This window comes from Rattus norvegicus, chromosome 8, assembly GCF_036323735.1.
Source record: "Rattus norvegicus strain BN/NHsdMcwi chromosome 8, GRCr8, whole genome shotgun sequence".
Lineage (NCBI taxonomy): Eukaryota > Metazoa > Chordata > Mammalia > Rodentia > Muridae > Rattus > Rattus norvegicus.
In genome coordinates, this window is record NC_086026.1 from 27,394,096 (window position 1) to 27,413,941 (window position 19,846).

The 19,846-nt window shown below is 44.5% G+C and overlaps 1 protein-coding gene across 4 annotated transcripts; it reads left to right on the forward strand.

Moving 5' to 3' along the window:
* The first annotated feature begins 1,230 nt into the window (after positions 1–1,230).
* Positions 1,231–19,605, forward strand: Zfp846 (zinc finger protein 846). Of its 4 annotated transcripts, XM_006242647.5 has the most exons (7): positions 1,231–2,489; positions 12,132–12,178; positions 12,267–12,484; positions 12,849–12,975; positions 15,264–15,335; positions 15,779–15,861; positions 17,277–19,605. In XM_006242647.5, exons 3-7 carry the CDS (start codon positions 12,482–12,484, stop codon positions 18,603–18,605), a joined length of 1,614 nt encoding a protein of 537 aa, XP_006242709.1. In that variant the 5' UTR covers positions 1,231–2,489; positions 12,132–12,178; positions 12,267–12,481; the 3' UTR covers positions 18,606–19,605. The 4 variants fall into 4 exon arrangements, with proteins under 4 accessions (XP_006242709.1, XP_063121796.1, XP_063121797.1 ...); XM_063265726.1 differs by having other exon boundaries at positions 12,132–12,484; NM_001134585.2 differs by lacking the exon at positions 12,267–12,484 and having other exon boundaries at positions 2,216–2,489; positions 12,132–12,220; positions 17,277–19,258.
* Positions 19,606–19,846: the final 241 nt, after the last annotated feature.

The window sequence follows — 19,846 nt, forward strand, 5'->3', positions numbered from 1 at the left end:
CACATGTGGCCCATACATATACAGCCACCAAACTAGATAAGATGGATGAAGCAAAGAAGTGCAGGCTGACAGGAACCGGATGTAGATCTCTCCTGAGAGACACAGCCAGAATACAGCAAATACATAGGCGAGTGCCAACAGCAAACCACTGAGAGTGGGACCCCCGTTGAAGGATTCAGAGAAAGGACTGAAAGAGCTTGAAGGGGCTTGAGACCCCATATGAACAACAATGCCAACCAACCAGAGCTTCCAGGGACTAAGCCACTACCCAAAGACTATACATGGACTGAGCCTGGGCTCCAACCTCATAGGTAGCAATGAATAGTCTAGTAAGAGCACCAGTGGAAGGAGAAGCCCTTGGTTCTGCAAAGACTGAACTCCCAGTGAATGTGATTGTTGGGGGGAGGGCGGTAATGGGGGGGAGGATGGGGAGGGGAACACCCATAAAGAAAGGGGGGGAGGGGCTAGGGGGATGTTGGCCCAGAAACCGGGAAGGGGAATAACAATCGAAATGTAAATAAGAAATACTCAAGTTAATAAAGATGAAAAAAAAAACACTTGCAAATAGAACACAAGCATACATTTAATAGAGCAATCTAGAGGGATTGCTTTGCAATTATGAGCACTTTTTGCTCTTGCAGAGGACTCGGGTTCAATTCCCAGCATGTTCTGGCTCACAACCATCTGTAACTCCATTTCCAGCATATCTGATGCCCTCTTCTGACCTCCAGGTGCACCAAACATGCCTGTGGTTCACAGACATATATGTCAGCAAAATACATATAAAATAAAATTAATTAGTCTAATAACAACTCTAAAAACATTTTCAAAAGATTATAATCTGAGTACATTGGCTTTATCCCTCAAATGTATCCAACACACACAAGTCAATAAATGTGATAAACACATAAATAGACTTACAGTCAAAAATCACATGATCATCTCAATAGGCACAAAAGAAAAAAAGTCTTTGACAAAATCCAACAGTCTTGAGTACTCTTAGGAGCCCTTTCTTGCCCTGTGTGTGAACTATCATCTTCGTGATTATTAGGTCTATACAAACAGCATTAATTTCCGCTGAACCACAGGCTAAGATTACATCTGATGTGTACAGTGGAGATTCTCTCCTTTTTCTGGAACAGACTTACCCGATGCTTCTACCAATGCATTTGAAGTGTTGTGCTTGTAGTGTGGTATCCACCCGAAAAGACTGCTCAGACATGACTTTAAGCCAATAAAGAGTGTTTATTAGCCGAGTTTTTATTACACTGGGTGTTCGGGATCCTAGTGTAGCGCTGAGCCTTCCTCAGGGTGCGCTTTTAGACACAAAAAACATATCCTGGCAACATACTTCAGTTAACAATCACAGTTAGCCAGGAGAGCTACAGAAGCCAAAAGGCAAGGTTAGTACATTTAAAGACTTTCCCAGAACTATGGACTTTGATGGATTAAGCCTTCGTTTTCATTTTGGCTGGCGGATCTGTCTATGTGCTGAGTTTTGTGGCATGAATGGTCCTTCCACCGTGAAGTCAGTTGTTCTAAGGTCTTGGAACATGTTTATGTTCTTCTTTGTTACTGTAATAACCTCATGAAGCAGTTACCATATTTGCATATGAAACTTGCAGTTCTAATCTGTATTCGTGGGCCACAGTCACTCATTTTGGCTCGAAAATATTCTCAATCTCTCTCCGACACAAATTCAGGCTAGCCCTGAATGCAGAGATCTGCCTGCCTCTGCCTTCTGAACGCTGAGACTAACGGCAGAGTGGCCCCACGCCTGCGCTAAGGCTAAAACAAGAAGGGTGAGGGAGGAAAGGAGGGAGAAATGGGAGAGAGGGATGAAAGGAGAGATAAATGGGAGGGAGAGAGGGAGGAATGGGAGGGAGGGGTGGGGTGAAGAAGACGGAGGATTAAGATTTAGGTCAGGCTTTGTGGACAACTGTGTGCAGCCATGCGGGTGCTGGGATCCAACCTAGGTCCTCTACAAGAACAACCACAGAGCCCTTTCTCCAGCTCCTAGGATTTTTCTCTCTGTCCCAGGTGGCTGGGACCCAAATCTCCCGGGCTTCACGCCAGGACGGAAGCGGAAGTGACGCCTACATAGGCCCGATTCTTTTCTTGCGATGCCTGCAGTTTTGTAGTTCGCAGTGCCTTTCTTCACCAGCGGTCCATCCTTACGTCTAGGGAGTCGCTGAGGCGGGGCTGGAGATGACGGCGGCCGCGGAGGGTCAGTTTAAGGCGTGGCTGTGTGAGCAGCTCGCTGAGAGGCGGTCCCTGTAGGCCCGAAGCCTGGGACGGGCGGGTCTCACGGGCACCCCGCCTCTCTCCGGCCGCTGTGAATGCTCTCTGAGCTCCCATCTGCTCGATCGCCCTCTGCAGAAGCCTCTCTAGCCGCCTTCCAGATTCCTTTTCCAGCACAGAACCCCGCCACGGGCCATCGCCCTGCAGCCGCCGCCTCCACTGCACAACCCAGCGATTGTGGAGCTCGGGTGAGCGCCCCAGGCTGTGATTTGTTCCTTGCAGAGTGTGGCTTTGTCTTTGACATCGTCTCATTAATTCCGCCACATGACATTCGGGTAAAAAAAAAAAAAAAGTATTCTTAAGTGTCCAGGAGTAAACATTTCTATTTGGAGGTGAATCTTCATTATTTGGCTCTTCCAGAACTCGCTATGTAGACCAGGCTGACCTCAACTTCTGGAGATCCGCCTGCCTCTGCTAGAATTGAAAAAGACTTTTGCCATCGCCACACCCTGCGAGACACACACACACACACACACACACACACACACACACACACACACACACACGCTTATTTCTTTAATCTTTCCTTTTTTCCTCTCTTTTCCGTGCCTTTCCTTTCTCTCTTTCTTCACCTCTCCTCTTGACTTTACTGCCAGTAAAACTGCTCATTCCGTAAGCTACTCACCCTTCCTCTAAACACTTTGTACATAAATGTACAGATACTGTGTGACTGTGGCTTTCTACAGGTGAAAAGAGTACCCTGCTCTCTTCATTTGAAGTTTCTAGGTCTGTACATCCTTAGAGATTCAACAACAACAACAACAACAAAAAAGGAATTTCCTGGCTCAGAGATCAGAGACCAATTTTCAGGAGTTGGTTCTCACTTTTCACCATCTGGGTGCTGGAGATCAGACTTTCTGGCTTGGCCTTTACTCACTGGTTCATCTCCATTGCCTCTGTTTGTTCTCTGAAGTAGGGTCTCATGTAGCCCAGGCTGGCCTATACCTTGCTATGTAATTGAGGCTGAGCCTGAACTCCTAATCCCCCAGCCTTTACCTCCCATGGGTTGGGATTTCTATTGTCTAGCATCATGACTGGCTCTATCGTAACTTTTGAAGAGTCTCAAATTCTTTAAGAAAGTCATATGTTTTGCTATTTCTGATTGAAATCAAATGGTATATTTAAACATTAGTATGTTTCTTTCCACTTCTGCCCCCATGAACTTAGAGAGCTCCCAAGGGGAGGTTTGAGAACTGCAGTCTGAGTTGACAGTAAGTACCGTATGCTTCCTGGCCACATGGTCCAGGCTTACTCAGTTACTTTAGTGACTTTGTCCATGGTTGTCCTGTGATGTCATGGTCACGAGTCAGCTCTTTCCAAAAGCAGAATACCTATCTTAAAAAGAGAGCATAGTGCCTTGAGTGTGTCGGGTAGCTCAGTGGCCGTGGACTTACTTGTCACGCATGAGGCTCTGAGTTTAGCTTCCGGTGGCAGATACACAAATGGCTTAGGTTTGCTTTAAAATACCAAGAAAGCTAAGCCGTTGTCTGGCACTTGGATTTCTTTGGATCTGCTGAATGATTCAGCAAGTGCTTGAAGACTTTATATTATATGCTTTAAAATGTTTTATTTACTATCTCTGTCTAGACATGTATGGTGGGTGTGGCTGTGCGTGTGCCACAGCCACACATATGAAGGCCAGAGGACAAGTTTGTGGACTCCATTCCTTCCTTCCGTGGCTTCTGGGGGGGGTGAATGCAGGTCTCTAGGCTTCTGGGACAAGTTCCTTTGCTTTCTGAACTCCCTTCTACCATAACTGTAACATTTCTGGCCCACACTTGACTGGAGATGGCCCTGTAGATGATTGTGTAGAAAAAGCACATTCAAATCTTAAAAATGTGGCATTCAAAATTCAAAAATAACTGTTAAGCATTATGCCCCGTTTTGGTTGGCGTAGAGAGCAGTGACCTGAATCAAGTCATGTGAATGTCTTTACATGGCCATCATGTCAATCTCAGCCCTACATCTCCACTATATATTTTTTAACTATACTTTCAGATTTGTGTGTGCACACAAAGATGCCACAACAGACATATGGAGGTCAGAGGACGACTTGCAGTTCCCTCCTGCTGTTTGAGTCCTGGGGAATGGAACTCAAGACAGCTATTTCACCAGTCTGTCTCCCACGGGGTGAGGGAGAAGGGGGCGATGCGATTGATTGGTTTTAGTTTTTTAGTAAGGTCTCTTTATCTAGCTTAGAGAGGTCTTGAATTCATAATCTTCCTCCTGTGGTTTCTTTAGTACTGAGATTACAGATGTGAATTACAGTGCTGGCAGGTTTTGTGTGTCAACTTGACACAAACTGGAGTTATCACAGAGAAAGGAGCCTCCTTTGAGGAAATGCCTCCATGAGATCCAGCTGTAAGGCATTTTCTCAGTTAGTGATCAAGGGTGGGAGGGCCCCTTGTGGGTGGTACCATCCCTGGGCTGGTGGTCTTGGTTCTATAAGAGAGCAAGCTGAGCAAGCCAGGGGAAGCAAGCCAGTAAGTAACATCCCTCCATGGCCTCTGCGTCAGCTCCTGCTTCCTGACCTGAATTCCAGTTCTGACTTCCTTTGGTGATGACCAGCAATGTGGAAGTGTAAGCTGAATAAACCCTTTCCTCCCCAGCTTCTTCTTGGTCATGATGTTTTGTGCAGGAATACAAACCTGACCAAGACAGTTACTCAGATTTTTTTTTTAAGTCAGGGTCTCACAGCATATCCCTGCCTGGCTCAGAACTGGATAGGTAGATAATGATTGCCTGAAACTCACAAAGATCTGCCTGCCTTTTCCTCCCCAGTCACAAAAAGGTTTTAGAGAATTTTGAAGACTTGAGTCCAGTCAATGCAAGGTTAACATAGTTTACCTGTAGCTGTTTTACAGTCCGTCAGGTCCTCTGGGGACTGTGTCATGGTATAGAAAGGGGAGGAGACAGATAAGAGGGGTAGTCCTTTCTCTGTCAGGTGAGCGCGGACTGCTTTCTGTTCCTTACAAACTAGAATGGAGACAGTGACACTAACTTTGTCAGTACATACCATATGGAAGACCAGTTGAAGCTGTGTGTGGTAACAGAGGCCAATAATTACAGCAACTCAGAAAGTGAGGCAGAGAGAACCATGAGGCTAGCCTGGGCTACATAATGATGTCTCAAAACAAAACAATTGTTGCGACCACCTGCCTGTGTTCGTTGCTGGTCATTTTACTTCAAGACTTAGGGAAGTTTGCACTGGCCAGTGAAACGTTCTGAAGTGTCAGTGCGGTAGGTCAGGGAAAGGCAGTGGTAAATTGTGTCAGATGCGTTAAGTGGCACGGTGGTTATACCAAGTTGGGGTTCATGTTTAAACTTCTCAGGAGCACTTTTGTTATGTGAATACAGACTTCCAAGACTCTGAAAGTGTTTCTTTTTGGTTCAATTTTTCTCTTTTATTTTTGAGATTATAATTACATCATTTCTCCTTTCTTTTTCCTCCCTCCAAACTCCCTGACATGCCACATCCTTGCTCTCTTTCAAATGCATCGCCTCTTGTTACATGGGTATCTAAAATTGTGTGGTGTCTCAGCAATAGGGACTTCCTGCCACCTCTGAGGGGCAAGCAAGGTGGATAGCAATAGCCTGTAAGTTTGGACAGCCCAACCAACATCAAAAGAAGGTTCTCATGCCTTGTCTTAGGTGGTCTTTGGTTCTCAGACGGAGCCTTGTCAGCCCAGATGAGAAATGTAGTACGGCCAATTTAAACTTACCTCCCACTAGCTTACAAATAAATGAGACTCAGATTATGGTTACTTTGGCTTTGACCCCTAATCTGTAACAAATACTAGCTGTTTTTCCTGGCCATGTGCTCACCGTCCATCTCCTCTCATGGTGCGTTCTCCTCTCTCTTCCTTGTTCTTCTTCCTTCTCCTTCTGTCACCCACCACCAGGTCACTCAAAACCGCCTGCCTCTCAAGCCTCCAGTAATTGGCTGTATCCATTTTTATTTAACCGATAGTTTTAAATTAAGGAACAAGGTGTACACAACGAAAGCTGGTAAATGTGAGAACTCACATGTAGGCCTAGATCTTTGGGTACAGAATTTGGCACTACAGTCCGTAGCAACAGATCAGATTTTTTGAGATCTCAAGAGAGAAATTTTCATTTTAACCATATATGTACATGTGAATACAGACTTACGTGTATTACAGGATCTTGTAGGTAAGTAGTTAATAGTATGATTCCTTATAACTTCTTTAGGCATCCTTTCTGCTATTTTGCCCTCCCTCCTTGTATATTTTCTCCCTCCCTCCTCCTGATTAAAGCCCTCCCCCATTTCTCCGTTTCCCATCTCCGATCACTCACACCCTGCGGTTCTCGTCTCTGTTACTGCCCCACGCTCCTGACTGTGGCAATGGTCCGTTCTCCGTTCCTGCTCTCTGCAGTTTCTCCGGGTTGTGTATTCACGTCTGGATGAGGTGTGGAGCGAGGAGCCTCAGGGAAGAGAGATCATGTGACCGCTGTCTTTCCGGGTCTTGTGCACCTCACTCCCTGTGACCCATCCTTCCCCTCCAAACGTCACGATTTCGTTTCTTTCTCCACAGCTGACTGGTATTACATAAGTCACGTGCACCACACTTTCGCCGTGCATTTGTTGGTTGAAGGACGTGTAGGGTGTTTCCAGTCCCCACAGTAGTGGGTAGAGCAGCAGTGAACATGGCTGAGCAGGTGTCTGGGGTAGGATTTTTAGGCACGTGCCAGGGAGTGGCGCAGCTGGGTCATGTGGGAGGTTAACGTTAGCTTTTGGAGAGTTCTCCATGCTTGAGCCTGCCAATGATGGCACACACCTTTAATCCCAGCACTTGGGTACCAGAGGTCAGCCTGGTCTACAGAGCACATTTTAGGATAGCCAGGACTATGCACAAAAGCCTTATCTCCAAAGGGGGAGCAAAACAGAGAGGGGGTGGATTCTCCACACTGATTCCATAGTGGCTCTACCAATTTGCAATCCCACCAACAGTCAAGGAGGGTCCCTCCTCCCACCTTCCTCCTTCCCCCTCCCCGCCTCAGCCTGTTCAGCGTTTGTTGTTGGTTGATCTTAGCCATCAAAGATGTTTTGATTTACTTTTCCCTAATTGCTAGTGATGATTAAAATTTTTGAGATGTTCCTTTCTTTTTTTCTTTCGAGAATACTGTTCAGATCTCAGATTCAGTTTTTGAATGGTGTCATTTGTTTCTTGTTTTGTTTTATTTGGTTTTTTTTTTTGGTTGTTGTTTTTCTTTTTATTTTAGTTCTTTATATATTCTGAATATTAATCCTTTGTCAGTTGTACAGCAGGCAAAGATTCTCTCCCATTCTGTGGACCATCTGGAGATAGTTTTGGGGCAGGTGGTAGATATGGATCTAATTTTATGATTCTGCATGTGGGCATGTAGTTTTCCCAGTACCATTTGTCGAAGATGCCTTCTTTCTCCTGCTTGTCAGTGGTTTTTTTTGTTTTTTGTTTTTGTTTTTTTTTTTACATTTTTATCAAATATTAAGTGGCTGAAGTTACTTGTGCTCATGTTCAGGTCTTTGCTTTTGTCCCACTGGTCTGAGTGCCTGTTTTTGGGCTGGTACCATATTATTTTTATGACAACCTCTGTAATATATCTTAAGATCTGGAATGGTAATCCCTCTTCTGTTCTTTATATTTAGAATTTCTTGGCTATCTTGGGTCTTTTGTGGTTTCATATAAACTTTAAGATAGCTTTTTTCTATTTCTGTGAAGAATGAAATGGGGATTCTTCTTCAGTTTTTGGGGCAGGCGCTTGCTGTTACCTCTAGTGTAACAGTCATACAATCGCCGAAGGACGACCCCAGGCTCAGACAGTACACAAAGACAAAGAGCGTTTATTCTGCAGAAACAACCAATATACAAGGGTCAACCATTACTTGAAATGGTGACCCTAGACAAAGGCAAAAAGGCCTTCTTAAAGAAAATTTGGGGAAATTTTTTAAAAGGATTAAGTAATCTAAAATTTCGTTGGTGGATGCGAGGGGGTCACAGGTGGTCAGTGGTCACATTCGTGTGTCATGAACATTCAGCCACAGGACGAGACGGGCTGTCCAGCATGGATGGCCCACTCTGAGATAAGGTATTTTCCCCAGGATGTTCTTTGGAGGGGAGCTGGTGTCTTATGGCCTTCTTTTCATAATCAGGCCTGGTCCTTAAATGGAGACAGAGGGGTTTATGTCGTCCTTTCACTGGTTGGCTTGGAACCTGTAGCAGTCCTTCTGCCTTTACCTCCCAAGTGTGTGGGTAGTATAGGCTACCATGCCCAGTTCTATTTGCTGCTTCTGCTTTCCATGCCAGACAGCAAATTGAAGGGATTCTGCCAATTGTCAAGAATGTCTATATTCTATTTACACATATAAAAAAATAGGAAAATGACCACAGAGTTGGCCTGCTCTTTAGTTAGTCCCTCTGTGAGTGAAGACTTGTTAAAGGTCAAGTGGAGACTGGTGCTAAAGTGCTCTCTCACACTCACATCCTTGGACTGCCTCACCCTCAGCTCCTGAACCAGCTATTGTGCTTCCTGGGCAAGACGCAGGGCTCTCTCCTGAGTACTACAGCTGGTGAGAGGTGGGGCCAGCTATGCACCACCCTTAGACATCAACATGGCCCCCAGCAGCAGTCCAGACCAGGGTGGTAACAGACCCCTGCTGCTGCAGGGCTACAGACCCAGGCCTCGCCCTTGATGGCAGCATGGGCCAGGACCTCACAATGGCCACAGGTGATTTCACAAGCTACACACATCAGGTTGACTCTCCGGTTCTGCCTCTTCTCGTTGTGCACACATCCTTCTGCTTCTCTTTCTCTTCCATCTCTCCACCACTCACTTGCTCCTCTCAGTGGCACCTGGGGCCTCTGAGTATCTGGGGTCATCTTAGGAAGGGGCACCAGGCAGGTGTTGTACATAGTCAGTCTGCTCACCTGGACCTATGTGGCCCCTGCTTAGGAGCTGTCTCCCATTCTGTCTTATAGCAAGTCCAAAGCCAGACTGGGCTACTTGAGTCTTTGTCTCTAAATAAATAAATAAATAAATAAATAACAGTACAGGTCTAGGCTGACTTCTGATCATGTTGGGGCATGAATTACAATCACAGAACATCAAAGGTATGGCTGCACATTCCTTTATCCCAGCACTTGGAAAACTGAGGCAGGAGAATCTCTGGTTGCAGTTTGAGAAATCAAAGTGTGACAGAAGATTAGAACTTTGCAACAACTTCCTGCATTCAATCTAAATTCACCGCTATGTAACTATCATATTGAAACAGTTACTTGGGAACTGGGGAGATGGCTCATCAGTTAAGAGCACCGACTGCCCTTCCAGAGGTCCTGAGTTCAATTCCCAGCAACCACATGGTGGCTCACAACCATCTGTAATGGGATCTGATGCCCTCTTCCGGTGTGTCTGAAGACAGCTACAGTGTACTCATATACATAAAATAAATAAATCTTTAAAAAAAGAGAGAGAGAGAGAGATTTACTTGTAGTGTCTAGACCTGTTTTTCTATCGTCTACTCTGGAGGGTTGGTAGGGTAATTAAATAGTTTTATATAGGATCATCAAGATGATTCAGCAGGTAAAGGGCATTTGCCCCAAACTAGCTAACCTGGGTTTAATCCCCAAATCCTTATGGTTGAAGGAAAGAACCAAGTTATTCTTTGAACTCTACATATATAAGGTGATCACCCCTCTATACACAAAATAAGATGTTTTAAGACATAAGAATGGGACTCAAGCATTTGTTCTCTCGTTCTCTCTCCTTTCCCTCCCCCTTCCCCTCTCTCATTCTCTCCCCCTCTTCTCTGTCCATCCCTCCTCCCCCTCCTCTCTCTCTCCCTCCCTCCCTCCCTCCATCTTCCTTCTTTCTCCCCCTCTCTTTTCTCTTCATCTCCATTTTCTCTCTTTTGCTCGCTCCCTATCCCTGTCTCTCTTCCTCCACCTTTCCTTTCTCGCTAGTAAACCTTCTGTATATTAAAAAAAATAAGAATGGGTTTATATATAAACAAATATATTGCATATTCATGCATTGGTCTTCAGTAAATGAGTGTTATTAGTAATGCCCCTATTACAAGGCCACTGTCTTTAGTGCGCTCTTCACTGAGCTCATGTGTGATAATGAACTGTTGCTTCTTGATGGTTCGGAGGAAGAGCCTCCTATAAACTCCTCATAGACGTGTAGTGTCTCTGTCCCTTGAGATACCTAAGCAAGGTTGCCTTAGCATGGAGAAAGGAGCATATGGGCAATTCCACCGTCAGCATGGCAACTGCTAGTGCTCTCCATGGCCAGACCTGCCCTTCCTTTTCAGAGACTCTGATCCAGTCCTGAACAGTCACACTTCCTGCTTGGTTTACTTTAGGGGCACATAGTACATTAATGAATTCGTGGGTTAGTTTTCTGTCTGTAATAAAGTGCCTGGCATTGGAGTTGGGGCTAGGGTCAGCTGGTAGGCTGGCTGCCTAGCACACCCAAAGACCCTGTTTCTGTCCAGCGCCACGTAAGCCAGGTAAAGTAGCACACACCTGTAATTCTATGACTTGGGAGGTAGAGGCAGGAAGATTAGGAATTCAGGTTTATCCTTGGCTACATATCAAGCTTGGGACCAGCCTAGACTACATGAGATCTTGTCTCAAAACGAAGAAAAACTTAACACCAGCATCTTTTTTTTTTTAACCCCAACCCCCAACACCAGCATCTTTAAAGGAAAAAAATATATTGCTCTGTGTTCCAGAGGTTTTAACCTAGGTTCCGCTGGCCATGTTTCTGGGCCTGTGGTGAGGCAGAACATCATTGTAGAAAAGGTACCACAAGGCAGAGCTGCTCACCCCACAGCAGCCAGGAAGCAGGAACACAGCAAGAGGAAGAACATAAGAAAAAACCACCTTCAGAGACCTACTTCCTCCATCTAGATCCCACACCCTGAACTGTGTCACCTCATAATAGCATATTAATGTCCTTCTTTGGTTTGATTAATTGCTGACAGACCTCTCAGTGTCACCTCCCAAAGGCTGCATCTCTCAACACTGCTGCATTACCAAGCTGTCAGCACATGAGTGTGAGAACATTCCAATATGCAAAGCTCAATAGTGTGGATTGTACATGAGGCCCCGGCATGTGTGTTTGAAAAAGTACCATTTAAGCCTCATGAGATATATTACTAGGACAAATAAAGAAAAAAGCGTCACCTCTCCGACTTGAAGACATTATAAATACAATACAATGAGACAGTTTCCCAGAGGGTAGCGTGGTTCGCCAGCTTGTCTCCTGGTCCTAGGCGAGACAGACTGCTCTAGCATCACACGTCTGTGTACGTGGGTGAGTTTTCTCTGGCGTGCAGGATTACATGGGTTCCACATTAGGGCCATGTGGTGGTGGTTATCCATTGTCAACCGGTTCTAATGTCACCTAGGGACACAGATCTCTGGGCACACCTTTAAGGTGCTATCTAGATTAAGGCTAGCCTCTGAGAATGCCCGAGAGGGATTATCTGGATTAGGTTACTTTATGGGAGAAGACCCATCTTAACTTTGGCTAGGATCCCGACTGTATAAAAGGGGGAGTGAGCTGAGCAATTATCCACTGCCTTTCTGCTTTCTGACTGGCTGTCATGTGACCTTAAGCTCCTTTGCTTCCCCACCATGATGCACTGTCACCTGAATCTGTGAACCAGAGTGAGCCCTTTCTCCTTCAGTTGCTTTTGTCAGAGTATTTTATCACAACAACAGGAAAGGAAATTATGGAGGGCAGAATGACATCACGGCAGAAGGACGTCACGCGAGTAGGAATTAATGGCAACTCTGACTTCTCTTGACTTCTGTCTTTTCCAGGAGCTCTGTGTCAGGACTCAGACCCCATTCTTGAAGAAAAGAGAAAGGTAGAAAAGATGGTGGCTGATTGCCTGACAAATTGTTACCAGGTATGAACTGCGTCTCCTTAGTGACGCACTTGCCTCTGCCTTGTAGATACACCTTCAGGACAGGCTCGATGTCCACAGCTTCTAAAACAAGTAGCAGCCCCTCAGGAACTCAGTACCCAGCCGGACTTCTGAGAGTGGGACCTCTGATATGGTTGAGGCATTGCCAGAAAATCATCCCAGGATTTCCGTAATCCTAATCTCGATACTCTTAATGTCAAAGGCACATGAATTCTGTCCAGTTCCGTCCTGTTGTTCTGACAGATGGTAAGGAAGACCTAGTGTTCTTGCAGTGTTCATCTGTTACTGTTGAGACAGTGTATGCAGCTTGGAAGTATATGTCAAAACACTGAGGGAGGGCTCCCAGCCTGGCTCTAACAAGGTCTGCTCACCTGTCAGAAGGGTTATTAGTAGTAAATGATGGAGCAGATTGACAAGTTGAGTGTAGATGGGGTTAGGGGGACCTCTCAGCTCTGGGGCAGTCACTGGAAGCTCTCAGATTTCTGTATGGGTATTGGTCCTCACCTCTTAAACTGTAGAGAACATTGGTGTGTATGACATTGTTACTCAAACAGTGTGTGTGTGTGTGTGTGTGTGTGTGTGTGTGTGTGTGTGTGTGTGTGTGACTTAGGTCTCAGTAACTTTTGATGATGTGGCTGTGGACTTCACCCAAGAAGAATGGATTTTATTGGATCAAGCTCACAGAGACCTCTACAGAGAGGTGATGCTGGAGAATTACCAGAACCTGGCCTCAGCAGGTAGGACTGCCACTACTCCTTATGGCTTCTGAGGGAGGAGAGGGATGGGATATTCTGGTATGCTGAGGGAATCAAAATACAAGTAAGAGGCACACAGACTTTGTCCTAATCCCATAACCCGTTTATGGAAAGTTCAAGAGATTCAAGATTTCCAGTGGATACCTAAACGTAGAAAGGACTGAACTATATACACAGTAGTAACTTTCTGAGTTACAACAAAACCTGCATGAATTCCTTTTTCATGATTTCACAGATTGGAGGTTTGTTTGTTTGTATTTTGGGATACAAAATCCAATCATAGTTATGGTTGACCTTGAATTCCCAATCCTCCTGTCCCCACCTCCCAAGTGCTGGGATTAAAGACATATACTACAATGTCTGGCTGGAGGCTGCTTGAGAGGGGAGATTAGCACTGGACTGGAGAAGTGGCCCAGCAATGGAGAGCACTTGCTGGTCATGCAAAGGACCCGGGCTTGGTTCCCTGGTCCAGGTGTGGCAGCTCGTAACTGCCTGTCATTCTGGTTGGAGAGAATGGCTCCCTCTCCTGGTCTCCGAGGCACTGTGTGCACATAGTACACATATCCATGAAGGCAAACACTCAAATAAGAAATGAAACGTCTCACATAAAATATCAAACAAAGAGAAAGAAAGAAATGAAACGTCTAAAAGTAGAGGTTAGCAACCTCAGCCTATAGGTTTCCCTCCCACGCCTCTCCTTATTGTCTAGAACTATCAACTTTTTGCTAAGTGAAGCACTTTATGACTTCTCTTTCCATATCTAACTTGCTGTCAGGACTACCCTGTTTGGGGCCATTAGTAACTGAGGGCAATATGAGCACACCTGTTGCCACTTTGGTTTTGTTTTGAGACAGGGTCTCTTATGTAGCCATAGCTTACGTACACATAACTCATTGTATAGATCAAGCTCCCCGAGTTCCCTGAAATCTGCTTCCCACATGCAAATGCTGGGATTAAAGGCTTTTGCCACCATGCCTGGCAAGTCTTGTGTATTGCGGCAAGCTGAGATGTAAGGGACCAGCGAGCAGGCAGCACGGCTAAGCCGGACGCGCAAAGGATGGTCAGCACCCAGGGAAGAGCAAAGGGTAGTGTGAGAGTCTGCGATTCCACTCAAAATGCTGTGCAATTGTAAATGAAACATTTCTGGAAATTTGCACTTACTATTTTCAGGATAGGGTAGGTAATATGTAACTAACCACAGACAGCAAAACCATGAATAAGTGGGGCTGTTGTGCATTTTAATTTTCTGTGGCAGTTCATAAAATACCATTCTGCATGAATGCCAGTCACCCTGTTGGAAACATAGATTACTGACTGGGCATGGTGGCGCATAGCTCTAAGCCTTGCACTTGGGAGGCAGAGGCAGATGTGCCTCTGCGAGTTTAAGGCCAGCTACATAGTGAGGTCCAGGATAGCTAGAGCTACATAGTAAGACCCTGTCTCAAAATAAATAAAAATTTTAAAACATATTTATTTATTTAACACATATGAGTATGCTGTCACTGACACACCAGGAGATAGCATTGAATCCCACTACAGATGGTTGTGAGCCACCATGTGGTTGCTGGGAATTGAACTCATGACCTCTGGAAGAGCAGACAATGTTCTTAACCACTGAGCCATCTCTCCAGCCCCCAAAATAAGTGAATTTTAAAAATTAAATTTATTGAGTTGGGATGTAGCTGGGTGTTCTTTGCAGGTTCCTATGTTTGATCTCCAGCGCTGCTGAGGGGCGGGGTGGTCCTTCTCTTCCTTTGGCCTACTGATTGGAAACTCAGAGAGCTAACTTTGACCCGGATGAGTCTAACACAGTGGCCTGCTGTTTGAGGGCGAAATCGTCTTTGTTTTGCTGTCCTTTCCATCTGACTTGAGTATTGGCGGTTTCTTAGAGTGTATATAATTATCAGACAGAGCGTCTCAAGACAGCAGTAACTCTTCACCAGCGCATAGTGGGCACGTCTTTAATTGAAGCATTCAGCGGCAGAAGGAGCTTTTTGTGAGTTTGAGACCAGGGTGGTCTACATATTGTGTTCCACAACAGCCAGCTACATGCGATGCCCTGTCCAAACCAAAATAAAACAACGAAAAAAACCAAGCAGCTGCTAAATTATACTGATTGTTTTTTTTCCCAGAGCTGGGGACCGAACCCAGGGCCTTGCGCTTGCTAGGCAAGCGCTCTACCACTGAGCTAAATCCCCAACCCCTATACTGATTGTTTTTTATACTCTTTTGCATGAATTCCTCCATGAATATACTTTGCCATGGATAAGGATGTGAGGTCATCAAACCCAGTCTGATCTCCTGGTTGGAGGAAGAGGATTTGCACAGAGAAGATCTCCAAGGTGAGTGTTTGTGGAGAATATGTTTGCAATTGGTATATGGACTCTTTGATGGCTCTTAAGTGCGGACCATGCACTGGAGGAGGAAGGAAATCCTCTGCTCTTACTCTTTGCCTTCTCAGGTTTCCGTGTAATTTTGCAGAATGGCCTATTGGGTTTTATGGTTATTGTCTGTTATGTATTTGTTTGTATCTTTGCTACCTTGCTGCCCTAATACGATTTTCATTCACTATGAGTTTTAATTTTCAAAGAGTCAGTTTGAAATAAAACACTGAAAACCACATCCTTAGTGTAGTCAATTTATTGACCTTGTCAAAATGGTCACACTTTACTTTCTTCCTAATGAGCTTCAGAAGAGCGATCAAAAAAAGCCCATGGTTGTTAACTTTGTAACTGACCATTTATTTTTCTCCAACCCTTAATTTTGCTTTTCTGTTTATCTTCAGAATGGGAAATGCCACTTGGCACCCAAGAGTCAACATTGCATCAGGATTTTTTGAGGGGACAGACTTCCAGTGGAGTACAAACAGTAAGACTGACCAGAGACACTTGTCATTTCCCTCACTCACAGAAACTTATGAATTCCATTGTAGGAAAGCAAATGGCACACAGGAGGGATAAGCAGTGTACCTGAGAAGTGTTTTGAATATAATAAATTTTGAGGTGTCCCAAACCTATCACAAAACCTGTTCTTTAAGAGATTCTTCTGCCCAGATGTCTTGGTGGGTAAAGACTCTTGATGCAAGGCCTGACAGCATGAGTTTGGCCCACAGTAGCCACACTGTAGAAGAGAGAGCTGACTGACCGGCTATTCTCTGACCTCTACACGCACACTCCCCTCCCAAGTAAATAAATGCAATCTTATTCGTGTATTGTATTTATTTGAGACAGGGTCTTACTTAAGTAGCCTTGGCTGGCCCAGTACTTGTTATCTAAATCAGAAAGACATCTAACTCAGTGAGTTCTGCCTACCTCACTCAGCATAAATTTTTTAAGAAAGGATATCACAAGTACATGGCCCCACCTATGTAACTAGATACTAGCTTTTACGGCAGTTTTGGATATATCTTAGTGATTCTTTGGAGCTTAGATCAAATAGCAACTACTATTACATCATTCAGTTTGAAAGAAAACATGGCAGAAAATCTAAACACACTACAAAAAAGTTAAACATACTTTATCATTCGTTCATTCATCAGCAGGAGAGAAAGAATAGTCTTAATAAATTATGAGATTACCCAGGAGATTTCTTATTTACTACACTCAGGAAAGGTTGGGAATTTTGTAGACAAATCAATATAAATGATAAATACATAAGAGAAGTAATATATACCTAACTAAGAGAAATGTCTTAAGAGTCTAGGTCAAACCTTGGGGTGATAAAGCCCTCCTGAGTACACATTCCTGCATAAATCACTGGTTTCTGAGATTCTTAAAATAATTTCATTAAAATACTGAAGCAAGCCCAGGTATGGTAGTGCATGCCTTTAATCCAGGCACTTGGGATGTATAACATACATACATACATACATACATACATACATACATACACACACACACACACACACACACACACACACACACACACACACACACACATGCACGCGGATAGATAGGAGGCTGAGGCAAGGGGCCAGGATTGGTGGCACACACCTTTATCCCAGCATACAGATTACAGGTGGATCTCTAGATTTGAAGCCAGCCTTCTCTACATAGAGCTTCAGACCAGCCATAGCTGCATAGTAAAACCCTTTTCAAAAACTAAAAAAAACTACTAAAATACTGAGACATCTTTCCAAGATTAGAACTCATGGTTCTGGACTTTAAAGAAGGAGTCTTGCATGTAGTCAAAATGGCAAAAATCGTTTTTGTGCCCTCACATAAGTGGAATCCTTTAATAAGTCTGAAAAACTGTCTAACCCCGACTCATCCCTTTATCAACAGGGCAGAAGCCACAGTGCACGAGAACTCTGTTACTATACACAATGTGGAGAAATTTTCAGTGAACACTCATATTTCAAGACACATGTGAAAACTCACAGTGCGTGGAACACCGGCCATCTCACCCACTCAGATCATGATGCCTCTGCTCAAGTACACACCATAAAAACGTACCCGTGTAAGATTTGTGGAAAAGCCTTTGGACGGTCTTCAAATCTCAACAGACACCTGCGAAGCCACACTGGAGAGAAACCCTATGAATGTAAGGAGTGTGGGAAAGCCTTCACTACCTACTCAAGGCTAGTGGAACACTTTAGAACTCACACTGGAGAGAAACCGTATAAATGCAAGGATTGTGGGAAAGCCTTTGCTAAGCGGTCAGGCCTTATAACACATATATCAACCCATGCTTCAGAGAAACCCTTTGCATGTAAAGAGTGTGGGAAAGCCTTTGCTTCATCCCCACGCCTTAGTCAGCATATAAGAATTCACAGTGGGGAGAGACCCTACATATGTAAGGAATGTGGGCGAGCCTTCCTCACTTCCTCATACCTGCGGAACCATGTAGGAAGAACTCACAGTGGAGAGAGACCCTATATATGTGGAGAATGTGGAAAAGCCTTCCATTCTTACTCAAATCTACGTAGACATGTAAGAACTCACAGTGGAGAAAGACCCTATATATGCAAGGAATGTGGAAAGGCCTTCCTCAATTCCTCATACCTACATAACCATATAAGAAAGACGCACAGTGGAGAGATGCCCCATATATGTGGTGAATGCGGGAAAGTCTTCCATGCTTCCTCGTACCTGCGCAGACACTTAAGAACTCACAGTGGAGAGAGACCATGCATATGTAAGGAATGTGGAAAAGCCTTCCTCAACTCCTCCTACTTACGTAAGCATCTAACCATTCACACTGGAGACAAACCCTACGAGTGTAAGGACTGTGGGAAAGCCTACCGGAGGTACAATCTGCTACACGACCATTTAAAAACTCATGAGGTTGAAAAGCCATTTGAATGTGATGTATGTGGAAAATCCTTTCAGTATTTCTCATACCTTACTAAACACATTCGTATTCACACTGGAACAAAACCGTATAAGTGTAAGTACTGTGGGAAAGATTTCACTACTTCCTCAAGCCGAACTGAACATATCCGAACTCACACTGGCGAGAGGCCCTATGAGTGTATGGAATGTGAGAAAACCTTCACTTCTTCATCCAACCTCATTCACCACGTAAAAATTCACGCTAGAGAGAAACCTTTTGTTGAGACTGTAGGGAAGGAAGCCTACGATAGATTTTCCCTACTAACTGAACACCAGTAACTCACGGTGAGCAGTCACTTCAGATAGACGGAATGCCAGAAACCCTTCATCCCCCACGTCTTGGTTTTGTCAGACTGGGACTTATACTACTAAGAAGCCAAGGAATGTGCAAAAGCCCCCAACTGTAACAGTTTACTCTGAAAACATGAAAAGAGCTCATACTCAAGATGTCCCATGAATTTAAGGAAATATTAAAGCCCTCGCTACTTACCAGGACCTTACTAAATGTGTGAGGCTTCACAGTGAGGGAATCACTGAGTAAGAGTGATTTACTACATAAAAGGTTGTAGTTCTCTTAAGTATTTTAAAATCACTTGTCCCAACACTTGAGAAAACCTTTATGAAGGTAAAGAATGTTAGAAAGTAACATGAACTTAATTCTCGGTGTTTAGTAGCATTATAATCCATACCCAAGGGAAATTAGCTATATGGAAATTGTATCCATGTGTCCGGAAGTGTGGTGTGCTGGCAGCAGTGAGGCCTGTTGGGTGATACTTATTTTGAACTTTTGTCCTGATTCCTGTCCTGATAGTCCTGGAGTTATGATACATTTTCTTTCCTTCAAACACCACCATTTCATCTTGGTTGCTACAGCTTCTGGGTAGTAAGCTGTGTTACGAGGACTTTTGGACTATAAACATTGTTTAAGTGGTGTAGAGTCTGTTCTTGGCTTGCCAACTATGAAACATGCTGCCCTCTAGTAGCTTGCAGAGCTGAGTTTCATAATACAGTCCCCACGGTCGTTAAGATGTCCTTGTTCCCTTTTCACAACATTTAGATGAAAGGTGACATAAATAAATAAGCAAATGAGCTAGCAGAGTCCTTCCCACAAACACAGTGAGCCAGGAATCCATAAATGCATCAGTCCTTGATGGAGCCGGAGCCCTCAAGATGCAGATAGCTCTCTCATCCTACCCTGTGAACGCTACAGCCCTAGGGGCCAAGCTTCCGTATGTGAGCTTTTGGGGTACCTTTCATATATAAATCATAATACAACCCCTCCTGGCTTCTGGTAATTCCTCAAAATTACAAATAACTCGAATGCTTGGGGACATGTTTTATAATCATAACTGGTGTGCGTGCGTGCGTGCGTGTGTGTGTTGGGAGTGGGTTAGGTGTCATGATGCATCTGAGATTAGACCATGTGCTGGAGTCTGACCCCTCCTCTCACCGTCTGGGTTCCATGGATAAAACTCGGGTTGTCAGGCACGGCCTGGCAGACCTTAACTCACTGAGACGTC

Coding starts and splice junctions, on each gene's coding strand:
- Zfp846 (NM_001134585.2), top strand. CDS start 12,188: ATGGTGGCTGATTGCCTGACAAATTGTTACCAG. Junction 12,221..12,848: donor GCCTGACAAATTGTTACCAG/GTATGAACTGCG, acceptor TGTGTGACTTAG/GTCTCAGTAACTTTTGATGA. Junction 15,336..15,778: donor GCACAGAGAAGATCTCCAAG/GTGAGTGTTTGT, acceptor GTTTATCTTCAG/AATGGGAAATGCCACTTGGC.